The sequence below is a fragment of the Equus asinus genome, chromosome 8 (genome assembly GCF_041296235.1).
Source record: "Equus asinus isolate D_3611 breed Donkey chromosome 8, EquAss-T2T_v2, whole genome shotgun sequence".
Taxonomy (NCBI): Eukaryota; Metazoa; Chordata; class Mammalia; order Perissodactyla; family Equidae; genus Equus; species Equus asinus.
In genome coordinates, this window is record NC_091797.1 from 82,864,977 (window position 1) to 82,877,385 (window position 12,409).

General features: G+C 53.1%; 1 protein-coding gene across 1 annotated transcript in view; it reads right to left on the reverse strand.

Moving 5' to 3' along the window:
* Positions 1-9,122: 9,122 nt before the first annotated feature.
* Positions 9,123-12,409, reverse strand: part of KSR2 (kinase suppressor of ras 2) — a 373,230-nt gene continuing 369,943 nt past the window's right edge. The window contains exons 19-20 of the mRNA XM_070516151.1: positions 10,235-10,364; positions 9,123-9,260 (exon numbers count right to left, since the gene is read on the reverse strand). Of these exons, the coding sequence (XP_070372252.1) occupies positions 9,123-9,260; positions 10,235-10,364 (268 nt within the window). The remainder of the gene's footprint in view (positions 9,261-10,234; positions 10,365-12,409) is intronic.

Below are 12,409 nucleotides of genomic sequence, written 5' to 3' on the forward strand. Positions count from 1 at the left end.
AGCAGCCCGCAGGCCATCTCTTAGACACTGAAACTCACAGTTGTGTCTTGAAAGTTCTGATAAGTCCTGTAGCCAAGAAATAAGTTTGATTTGTTTTGCCTAAGCATTTCCAATGCAGATTTCTCCCAGAACCCTTCCAACAGTGCAACACCCGTCTAGCCTGCCGTGGAACGAAAGGTCTGTGGGATGTGGTTGGTAAACTGGGTCTACCCTAGATCAGGCAAGCTCTGGCAAAGTCCGTGTCCTCGAGCTCAGTCCTCAGTAGAGGGACAGCAGCCATCTCGACCCAACGGGGATAAATCCTTCATATTCTGGGTCTTAGGGAAAGAGGCTGCATGACCCCAGCGAACAGGATGGAAAGGCCCCTTCCTGCCCGAGAGGGAGGAGCACTCACTGCTGAGCCTCTTGCGATGGAGGACCACAGGTAAAGGTCCAGAGAGAGAGAGAGAGAGAGGGCCAGGCTGATGGCGCAGGCTGCTTGGCACACGGGGTGCTGGAGGAACCCCGGAGCAGCTTTGCCAACCCACACGCACATTTCCTGGAAACGCGGGCAGCCTCGGGCAGCCTGTCAGTCTGAGGGCACAAGTGGGAGCCTCCGAGCAAACTCCCAAGGCGGTCCCCACCCTCTCCTGTACCCTCCCATCAATGACTTCCTTCCCTTCCTCTCCTGGTTACAAGCTGCAGATAATGTGAGAGGAAGGACTGTGACATCCCCATGCGTAGCCCAGCAACACCCCTCAGTGTGGTGGTGGGTTCCCAGGAATGGAAGAGTCCAAAGACTCACATTTAAAATATGGGCGTTATCACTTAACAGGCTGGGTTATGTCTATTTCCCACGGTTTCTTCACCTGTCAAATGGGATGAACGGTACCTACTTCCCAGGGCCATCCCATCATGGGGATTCCACTAGCCTGGCACATCATGAGTCCTCAGTGAACAGTGGCTGTCAGAGATGGGTCATTATTCTGCCTCCCAGGCCTAGATGCCCTGGGACACCTCCCAATGGGTCTCTTTACGAGTCGTGTCCATCGAACCTGGCAAATTCATTTGGGATGACATGGGATCCACAGCACAGAGCCTGGCTGTGGGGCTCCCACTAGCACCTGGCCTGCCAATGGAGCTGCTCTGGCTACAGGGAAGGGTGTCCGACCCCCTGTGCCAGCATCTCGCTCTTACCCAGCAACCCTCCCTCCCTGCATTCTGTAAACGTTTAATGAGCACCTACTGTGTACCAGGCACTGTGCTAGGTGCTAGCAATAGATAAAATGAGGTCGGGGGAACGGAGGATTCCCCCAACCCTCTGCCCCAGCTGGTGTGAGAATGAGCATGGATTGTAGGGCCTCGAGACAGGAGTCAGTGACTTGGGTTAATAGCCAGGAACAGTGACTGGAGGAGAATGGGCCCACTGTGGCTTGACGTGGGGAGGGTCAGGAAGCATGAGAAGCTTCGAGACACGGGATTCCATGTTCTGGGGCCCAGACCTCCATTCACTGCCTCTCATTGCCCTCCCTTTCAGGTGTGTGCAGGTGAGGGCCGGTCAGGAGTGGAGGGGTGAGGCTGGGGCCAGGGAGATTGTCCACCTTCCTCCCTTCACAGGCGAAGCTGGAAAAGGCCCAGCAAGTGCATAGCTCACCGAGTGCCCTCCTCTGCCCCTGAGTGAGAGTACAAACAAGAGCAAATGTCGTGTTGCCACCCATTTAGACTGGGCTCAAGCACATTCGTTCAACGGTCAAGTGACTGTCACACCACAGACAGGCCACCCACCCTCACCCAGGAGAGGAAGTCTGGGACTGTTGGGGCCCAGTGATGGCATGATGGCAGTGTCAGTCAGGGGCAGCTCTGATCAAAGTGACAACAATGTCCTGACCCTGGTGGCCCAGGGGTTCTAGGGGCCTGCCTCCCAGAGACTCTGCCACAGAGAAACAAGGTGACAAGTCAAGGCATGAGAGGAAGCTCCTTAGAGGATGTGTCCCCCTCTCCCCCAAAAAGCTACATTGAAGTCCTCAGCCCCAGGACCTCAGAAGGTGACCTTATTTGGAGACAGGGCCGTGGCAGATGGACTTAGTTAAGATGAGGTCAAACTTGAGTAGGGTGGGCCCCTATTCCAGTGTGACTGGTGTCTGTATATGAGAAGACAGCCATGTGAAGACAGAGACACCCAAGGAGAAGGGCGCGAGACGCTGGAGCAGAGCCTGGACGCACGCAGCTACAGGCCAAGCAAGGCCAACGATTGCCAGCAAACGGCCAGAAGCTAAGCAGAGGGGCCAGGAAGGATCCCCTTACAGAGGGAATCAGAGACAGTGTGGCCCTACCGACACCTTGATTTTAGACTTCCAGCCTTCAGACCTGTGAGAGAATCAAGTCCTATTGTTTTAAACCATCCAATGTGTGATACTTTGTTACAGCTGCCCTGCTGGCTAACGCAGAGGGGGAGGGGGCTCCGTTGGTGGGACATTTAGAACCAGACCAGTCCTTGGGGGATGGGTGGGTGAAGTGAGGGCTGGCAGGGGATGAGGAGAGGGTGGGCAAATCTGGGGACGCAAAGTTGAGAGCCAGCGTGGGACAGAAAGTCAGGGATGGGAGTGTCGCCAAGAAGGAATCCAATCACAGTCTTAGAAATATCAATGGTCTTTGTTACGGACTGAACTGTGTTGCCCCAATTCCCAAATTCAGCACTGAAGCTCTTAGCTCTAGTGCAACTGTATTGGAGATGGGGCCTTTAAAGAGGTAATTAAGGTTCAGTTAGGTCATAAGGGTGGGACCTAATCTGTGATGGTGTCCTTATAGGAAAAGAGAGACACCAGGATGTGCATGCACAGAGAAAAGGCCACGTGAGCTCACAGCGAGAAAGCGACCATCTGAAAGCCAAGGAGAGGCCTCAGGAGAAACCAGCCCTGCTGACACTTCGATCTTGGACTTCCAGCCTCTGAACTGTGAGAAATAAATCTCTGTTGTTGAAGCCCCGCAGTGTGCGGTAATGTCGTTATGGATGCCCTCACTGACCAGGACAGCCTTAAAATCCAGCTCGTCCTTCCACCCTCCAAGGCCTGAATGCCCTTATATCATGCACACCGAGTGGTCTCAACGTCTGCTCGTGCCTCTCAACGACCGGGAGCTCTCTACCCCTGGAGGCGGCCCACTGCATCGAGGGGTGAGCCGCTAGAAAGTTCTGCCCTTTGCTGGCACAAGTTGTCTGCCCCTGCAACCCCCACCCCTGGCTCCTGTTCCTCCCCGGGAGCCACATACAAGTTGGTTTCTTCTTCAGTCAGACAGTCCCTTAGATCAGAGGTTGGCAAAACGTTTCTGGAAATTGCAAGACTGTAAATCTTTTCCGCTTTACGGGCCACACTGTCTCTGCTGCAAGTAGTCAGCTCTGTGGCTGTAACACAGAAGAAACCGCGGTCCGTATGTAAATGAGTGGGTGTGACTTTGTGCCAGTAAACTTGGTTGACAGAGACATTTGAATTTCCTAGCATTTCATGTATCATAAAATCTTCTGGTTTTTCCCCAATTAAAGAATTTAAAAACCATTTGGCGGGCTGGATACGGCCCACGAGACATAATTTGCCAAGCCCAGCTCTAGATTCCTCAACACAGGATGGGGCCTTGGCTAAGTGTAACCCACTTCCTTTGTGTTCCTTGGATGCTCAGCCACACGTGGGGACCAGTATCGTGGGAGGGGAGCGACTCTAGTTTTGTGTGTGGGGAGGTGGGGACGGGATGTGCATACATGGGGTGGGACGCAGGAAAGGGGCAGAGCTGGGTTTCCCAGATACAAGAGTCCAGGCACCAGAGATCAATCCAGGGCCTCCAGTCACCAAGAATCTAAGGTAGAGATGGAGAGAGATGGGGGCTCCACAGCAAGACAAGATTTTTCTCTTTGACCAGCAAAAGGAAAACTGGGACAAAATCAGAATTAAGTGGAGACTTTGAAACTACAGCTTTGCTCTGGGGATGGCGACATGTGGGGATGGCCCCACATAAGGCCAAGGGGGTTCCCTTGCAAGGGGATCCCCATTTTATGAAAGACCTATGGCCTGAAAGAGTTGGGCAGCATTCAGTATGCAAATCCACATGCCCTTCAAAGAAGAGGAGGTCAGGGCTCCTTGCTGAGTCTTCACCCCGTGGACTGGTCCATTTGGAAAGCCCGTGTATATATGGGTTTGCTAAAACTCGCTATTGGGTGCTGGGCACCTGCGTGCAGCTTTGATCAGACAGGTGCACACACACGATCTGTGTTGTGTGGATTGTATGGGATGGGTCACAGGCGAGGCTGGCATTTGTGACATAAAAACCCACATACCACCTTCTTTTTTCCTTGCAAAAGATTCATCAATATAACCTCCTCCTAATACTTCACCAGGAGTAAAGATCGTAGCGGGCAGGGAAAGCAGTGGTTTGGATCTCCCTGGACTGAAATCTCTGTAGTTAAAGCTGCCCTCTAAACATTCAGGGTGGTGGAGCCGCAGAAGGGCAGCAGGGAGCGGCTGGAAGGCTGGTGCAGCCTGGCTACAGCGGAAACCAAGTCAGGATGTGGGTGAAGAGAGAGAAGTCAAGAGTAGGTGACGTGGGCCCCGGGGATGGGCCCAGGGAGCACTGTGCGCAAGCAGAGAAGCCCCAAAGGAGCCGAGAAGGCTGGGCTTTCTTCCTGGAACCCTCAGGCCCGGTCCTTAACCTCAAGCTGGTGTTTGTGAAACCAATGGAAGAACCCCGCTGGGCCTTGCCAGAGGCTCTGGGTGGCCACGTTAGTTCATTCTAGGAACAAGAGAGGGAAGAGGGGCAGGCTGAAGTTCTGGGGGGCATTTCAATTTCAGGGGAGTGGCCCCTGCCTGCTTTGGCCTTCCTTATCTCCTTCTCCAGCCTCAGATCCATGACAAAGACTGGAGTCTGCGGACCCTAGCAGTCCTGGTTGGATTAGAGAGAAGAAAGTCCCCAGGAGGCCGTGCGGCAGCGCTGAGGCAGACCCAGGCCCCGCCTGGAGTTGGTCCATGGGGTGACTCGTTCGGACATGGAGGCAGCCACTGACAAGAGCTACCCCCAGCAACATCAGAGCAGCTGGGGCTTGTGCAAACATGTGTAAAATGCCTCCAAGACACACAGATGTTGAGCTGAGAGCCACAGTGTGACAGATGTCCCCAGAAGAGAAAAGTCTACTTAGGAACAGCCCCCATGGAGGCCTGGAGTCTCTGGTCCCCAGCAGGGGGGAGTGCTGGGAAGGTATTCAGGAAGGCCCTTCGTGAGGCACAGGGGTTTGCCCTTGGCCAGTGTCTCGGGAAGCATGACTGGTCTCACCGTTTTTCCCAGTTTGGAAGTGGGCTTGGCCCCCAGTGCATGAACCAGCCTGCGGGCCGCCCGAGGCGGGGAAGATCCCGTGTCTGGCCGGATGTCCAGTCTGAGCTCAGGCAGGGTTTCTGAAGTCTGAGTTACCCATTCTGGGAGGGAGATGCCTGGATAAGGTAGTGACCAGAAGAAAACCAAGCCTGGGCAGTGCGCAAGGAGTACACAGGGGCTGTGGGCCGCCCTGGGCGTCGTGCCTGCTGCCCAGTGCCCAGCTACTGCCCTGCTGGGGAACAGGTTTCCCTTTGGCGCCAGGTCACGAGAATGGGGTCCAGGGTTTTGGGAACGTAAGACTTATAAGGTAAGGAATATCTGACAGAGGCTCCCCCAACACACTGCACTCCTGACCTGCTCCCGGCAACCTTGGTGTGGAACACTTGACCGCAGGGTGGTCGGGAAAAGCGGCTACCCAGGTGGGGAGCGAGGGGCAGGGATGGCGGGCAGGGCACTGAGCATGCGCAGACAGACATCCAATGGGGAAGCCGCTCTGGGACTCTGCCTCAGGCTGGAGCTGAGAATGCAGAACCCCCGCAAAGAGCTGCCCTCCTCACCTCCCCAACAGGACTTCCTAAGGAGGAAGGGTGGGGGGATCCTTTGTAAACAGGACGCTGTTCATCTGCCAAATAACCCAACACACACACATCCCAGGGACCCGCATCCGTCACTGCGGCAGACAGTCTTAGCTGGTGTAGGTGCCAGAGCAGAGGGAGGGCAAAGGACTATCCTAGAACTTCCTCCCCAGAGCCCAGTCCTCGGGGTCCAGCCTACAGGGGTGTCATGGATGAAGGTGAGCTGTGAGGAGCCCCAGAAGTCATCTTGGCCAGGGAGCCACTGTGCTTTCCGAATGGCAGGGGGCGGGTGAGGCAGTGAGGCGAAAAGGGACAATGCCATCACAGAACAGAAGGCGGAAGTGAGGAGCCGTACCCCAGAGAGACCCAGAACTCAAAAGACATGCAAGACCATTTTGCTGCATTTCGGAGCTATGTGCAAAGGTGCCACAAACCGTGACAGGCGTGGGTCGGGGCCTCTGAGAACAGATGTTTACAAAGGAACAGCTGAGTCCCCCCCGGATCTTGGCCCAGCAGCCTCCACCATGTTGGTGCCCAGCTCTGCATCCCCATCCCATCTTCCCAGACAGGGCAGCTGGAACCCTCGACACAGACCAGACCAGCCGAGGAGCGCTCCAGAGCTGGGCCGGCCGGACTCCTGCTTGTCAAGGGGAATTGAGAGCAAAAGGCGGCACGCACAAAGACACACATGTACACACAGACCGGTCCTGTGAGCCTGCCCACGGGGGCCTCCTGCCCCAGTCTCCGTGGCCCAGGGGCTCCGCTTCCAGCCTGCAGCTCTCTTCTCCACGCTGTCCCCCGGGCCTCACGCATCAATTCCACGTCTCCCTGGCTGGTCCCGTTAAGTCCTGGCTCAGGGGTCGGGGGTCCCCAGCCCTGCCTGAGCCAAGGGGCACGCGTGGGGGGTGCAGGGAAGCTGCGAACTCTGTCGTGCAGCGCTCCCAGGCCAGCCGGGGCCGGTCCCCTCTGATGTGAGCCTCTGGCCTCCTGAGCTGGCAGAGGGCAGAGCAGCGAAGAAGAAGTGGCTCGTGAGCCGAGGCAGCTGAGCGCGGTCCCTTTGTCCGATGGTCACAGCCTGGAGCAGGGAAAGAAGGAAGAGATGGGAAGAGGTCACATGGATATGACAATGCCATCTTTGGTGAAGTGGCACCCTCTCAGAGGGCCAGGTGGTTTGAGATGAGCTGCTCCTGTCCTCTACAAGAAAAGGAGTGACTTCTATTTACTGAGGTCCTACTATGTGCAGGGCTCTGTGCTAAGTGCCACACATTCCTGATTTCATAGATGCCTGAGAATAGCCTGCAAGATAGGCACACTTTTTACAGATGAGACAACAGAGGTTCAGAGAGGTTAAGTGTATTGCCCAGGGTGCACAGCCAGGAAACGGCAGGGTCAGGATTTGAACCTAGAACTCGTCCCCCCGGAGCATGTAGCTTCTGGACTGGGGATGGTCACCAGCGTGTGGCTGGGTTGAGGCCACGTGGTGCTGAAACACCAGTCTGCATGCCATGTAGAGCTGCTCAGGACACTCGCTAAGGAAGAGGGGGTGAGACCAGGATCTGTACCACAGACTCCTGCTATGATCAGAGGCTTGGCTGACGACTGTCATGCCAGGATCTGGGCATCAGGGGCAGAAACTGGTGCTTACTCCTCCAGCATGGTTCTGGAAAGAGACCCAGAAGGTACACAGGTAATCCCTGCCTGGAAAGCAGGGTCAAGATCATGGATTTAGGGTCTAGGACAACCTGAATTCCAATAACTGCTCTGTTCCTTATTAGCTGTGTGACCTTTGGGAAGGCACTTAACCCCTCTGTGCCTTGGTTTTCTCATAAGTAAAACAGAGACAGTAATAGCACCTACCTCCTAGGGGGACTCTGAGGATTCAGTGAGATAATGCAGATAAAATGCTTGGCACAGCACCTGTCACACATATGTTTAATAAGTGGTACCCAGATGATGGAGATCATGCTGGTCGTCATGGTGATGATCTAGACCAGTGCTGTGCAATGGACGTACAACGCAACCCCAAAGAATTGGAAGCAGGGAATCGAACAGATACTTCCACACTAATGCTCACTGCAGCGTTATTTACAACAGCCAAAAGGCGCAAACCAACCAGATGTCCATCAACAGATGAATGGACAAACAGAATCCGGGGCTATCCATACGATGGAATATTACTCGGCCATACAAAGAAAGTGATGTTCTAATATGTGCTACATGTGGATGAACCTTGAAAGCATGACAGAAAAGGACAAATATTGTGTGCTTCCACTTACATGGGATATCTAGCATAGGCAAATTCATAGAGACAGAACATAATGAGAGGCTACTAGGGGCTGTGGCCTAGGTCCCCACAACGTTCACTGAGTGGAGGGCCCTGGGGAAGCAGGTGTGGGACCACGTGGCCTCTTGGGGGCCTTCTGGTCATGAGAAAGCTTCTGAGAAGTTCTGTCACCCTTTGAATAAACCCCAGCCCCTACCCTGGCCTGTAAGACCATGCTGACCTGGCCTCTGGCCACCCTTGGGACCTCATCTCCCTCCTGCTCGCCAGGGTCCACCCACTTCCTTCCTGTTCTGCCACCTCTGCGTGCTCACTCCCACCGGGACTCTCATTTCTCACGTAGGGGCCTTCTCAAGGGGCCTTCTCTGACCCGTTCTGTCCATCACCATCACACAGCCTGTCTTATTGTCTCTTCAACGATTACGATCTGAAATGATGGTCCTTTTAAAACATGTTTATCTGCCATTGTCCCCTATCTAGAATGTAAGCCCTATGAGGTCAGGGACTTTATTTATTTTGTCACTGTATTCTCACTCCATGATGGGGACAGACTGCTGGCCCAGAGGGGAGATTTCCTGAAAGCTAGGCCTTGTGGTGGGGTACACAGAATAGCTGACACATGTGGCATGGTAGGTAGGGCACAGCCTTGCCGCATGACGCTCAGTGTCACTGAGGCATCGATCTTCATCAGGAAGAGACAGGCAAAGAGGTAGCCATGGTAGCCACAGGGACCAAGGCCCCGGATGGCAGAGTCTGGGACCCAAACCCCAGAGCAGACCCCGCTGAACAGAAACCTGGTGGGGAAGGTGGTGACTGGGGGAGGGAGGTGGGCGCATGGAAAGGAGGAGGCTGGCAGAGGAGTCAGGGGAGAGGGGAGCAAAAAGGTGACAAGGGCAGAGGACAGGGCAGTGGAGAGGGATGCTAAGGAAGAACACCTACTCTGCAGACTTCCAGAAATGTCCGGGGTGAGATAGGCGGCGGTTTCGCTTTGGCAGTTTCTCCAGCATGTCCATGAGCTTGGTGAAGGTAGGTCTTTCTTCTTGTTCAAAGGCCCAGCAGAAGAGAAGAATGTCCTAAAAGAAACCAACATGTGGTGAACGAACATAAATGGTGACTTCTTGATTGCTCCTTGGCACACCTCATTGGATCTGTCCATTTGTTACCCACTTACCCCACTTCCATATTCCTCCATCATCCATCCATCCACCCATCCATCCATCCACCCATCCATCCATGTGTCCATTTCAATTCATGCATTTATCTTTCATCTATGATCCACCCATCCATCCTTGTATTCACCCCAATTTCTGAGCCTGTATAGCAAACTAGACGGGCCCTATACTAGAAGGTCTGGGATACACTGAGATCAGTAATGCTCCCCAGGAGTTTTTTGGCATTTTTCTAAAAAGGGAGGGAGGAAAGGAAACCCTGAGATCTCTGTCCACATCCCAACCCTATAAGGGCTCTTCAAAGTCAAAGAGAGGAAAGCTACCCTTAGAATCTCCTCACCTGAGAGAGGAAACCTAGACGCAAGTAAGCCTTAAAAACATACAGATAATTATCCCTTCCCTGACTCCTCTGTCTTCTGATCAAAAGAGAGGACTCTTCCTGCTGTGTTTTAGAGAACGATTATTAATTTATACTCAGGCTTCTCCATTTCTGTATATCTTGTTCTGAGTAAGACCTTAAAATTTTTATGTAGATGCAAATAAAATCAGAATCATTAGTATGGGTAATCTTCTAATGAATATCTTTAAAAAATAACAGAAAAAGAGGAATTCTCTGGTTCTATTTGACTCAGCCATCTATCGCTAGGAAAATCCTGGCCGAGTGCTACTGCACCTCTGATGGCAGGAACCTGAATTGCAGGCATAGTTCCGAGGTTTTGCTTGCTAAGCCCCAAACCAGGATCTGACAAGGTTGTGGGTGTGCTTCCTTGTCGCCTTCTGGGAAAGCATTTGTAACCTGAACGCACAGGAGAAAGAAGGCTCGGAACTGTGTCTGCCTCTCCCCTTGTCCCCAGACCCGGCACTCTGCCGGGACTTACCGAGATCTCTTTCCCCATGCCGATCTGGCTGAGGTTGGGTTTCATGCCTGTGCCCATTTGCCAGATTATTGCCTCTGCTGGTTGGGTCTTGAAAGGCCACTCCCTGGCATGGAGTTCGTACCAGATTGTGCTGTTGGCAGACATTAAGGGGGTGTTGGTGTGATACGTCACTCATATCCCTCACCTACACACACCCACCCGGCCAGCCTGCTGACTGACCACCCCGCTCCCCAGTTTTTCCCTCCTGGGGCTGGCGTTCTGCCACCGGGATGCACTTAAAGCTTCTGGATATCTTGGAAGTCACGCTTTCCCCAGGACACCTTCTCAGGTGCCTGAATTGAAATGAATCAAAGCGTAGAACCTGAACAGTTTAATATAACGTGGCTAGGATCTCTGACCCTATATTTGTAATTCTAGGAAACCACCGTAAGGGAATAATTAGGGATACAGACAAAAATTCATTTACAAGGATGTTCTCTATTATCATCATCAGAAACAACACATTGAGCTTTTACTCCATGCTAGATGCCACTGTAGCCCCTTGCCTTGATTATGATTATGGGGGAGGCGTGTTACATGTGGCTTTTTATTCCGATGCTTTGACACCTGGGGCCTTGCTGAGTCTGGAGGGACTGCCCCTCCCCGGCTAGCCAATGCCTAGAGATGGGAGAGGACCCGCCCAGACTGTGCCTTTCATATGCAAACCAGCCAGCCCAGAGGCCCCTCCCCACCTCTCTATCAGGCTCTCACCCTCAGGGCCAATATTCCCTGTCCAGCTCAGGACAGCCTCCAGCTCCGGAGCCCATTGACCTTAGTCAGACTAGCCTACCCTAAGCCTGCTCACCCTGCCTCACCCATTCCTTCCTCAGGAAACCACAGCCAAGGCTCTTGCCCACATTTTCCTCCTCCTCCCTCTGCTTGCTGCCCAACCCTGGTGATTCCCTGCGTGGTATGACATGCCTCCTCCTTTTGGGCACTGTGAGTAACAAACCATCTTTTCAAGGGCATTCACTTCCCAATCTGTCGGCCTCATCACACCTGAATAATAACAAAGCCTACATTTGAAAACAGGAGGCACTGTTATTATCCCCATTTTACAGATGAGGAAACTGAGGCTCGGGAAGGTCATGGATCCCACCCAGGGTCACACAGCAAATAAGAGGTGCAGCGACAGCTGAATCCAGTTCGTCTGACTACAGAATGGCACCACGGGCCACTATGCTGTATTGGAAGCGCCCCCTCCATCCTGTTGAAGGGTCCTTCCTAATCGGGGCAGTGAACAGTTTGGGACGGCAACTCTGAAGCTGATGGTTGGGGCCCCATGAAGGAGGCACAGAGAGACGGCAGGCACCGCTCACGTGAGAGAGGGAGAGAGCCTCTCAGGAGCTTGGCTCTGGGCGGGGACCTTACAGGTGTTTCTCACGCACTCCTCAAACGCCTCGATGGGTCTTGACGGAAGTAGAACTTTGCCTGGGGAAATGACTCTCCAGCCCCTTGAGGCCCCGAGATCTAAAGCTCCACTTCTGGAGGTGGGCTGTCCCAAGTCTGACCGGCTGCTCCACCACCAGTTACCATAAGGCAAGTCTCGGAGCCGCTCGGAGCCTCAGTTTCCTCACCTGTCAATTGGGAATTACAAAGGTACCGGCTCTGAAGGGTGCTTGTGACGATTCCAGGAGACGGCACCATTAAAAAGCTTAACATGGTGCTCAACACACTTTTAAAAGTCCCTTTTCATTCTAAGTCATGCCTGAGCATGGTGTTCCCAGGCAACAAGATGCACCTAATTGGCAGGAAACCAGAGTACCAGGTCCCTCAGAATTCAACAGTGTCAGGAATAAAAGCCTCATTAAAACTTCCTTTCAAACCCAACTTTCAAGAGAAACTTGCTTTAAGAAAAAAAAAAATTGCTAAAGATGAAAACTCCAGTGGGAAACCAATTACTTACTTTGGTACATTTTGTTAATTACATTTTTTCTTTTGCTAAATTTATACTAAAAGATACCAACTTAACGACTGCAATTGGTTTCAGATAACAATATCTAACTACATCAAGTTTGGGCACACACTAATTAGGGCAAGTGACAGTCTCTAAAGGGGTCCAAGTGACAGATGTCGAGAATTCTGATGTGCCAGCAAACACCCGCCCCCCGAGATTTACAGAGAGGACGCAGGGTG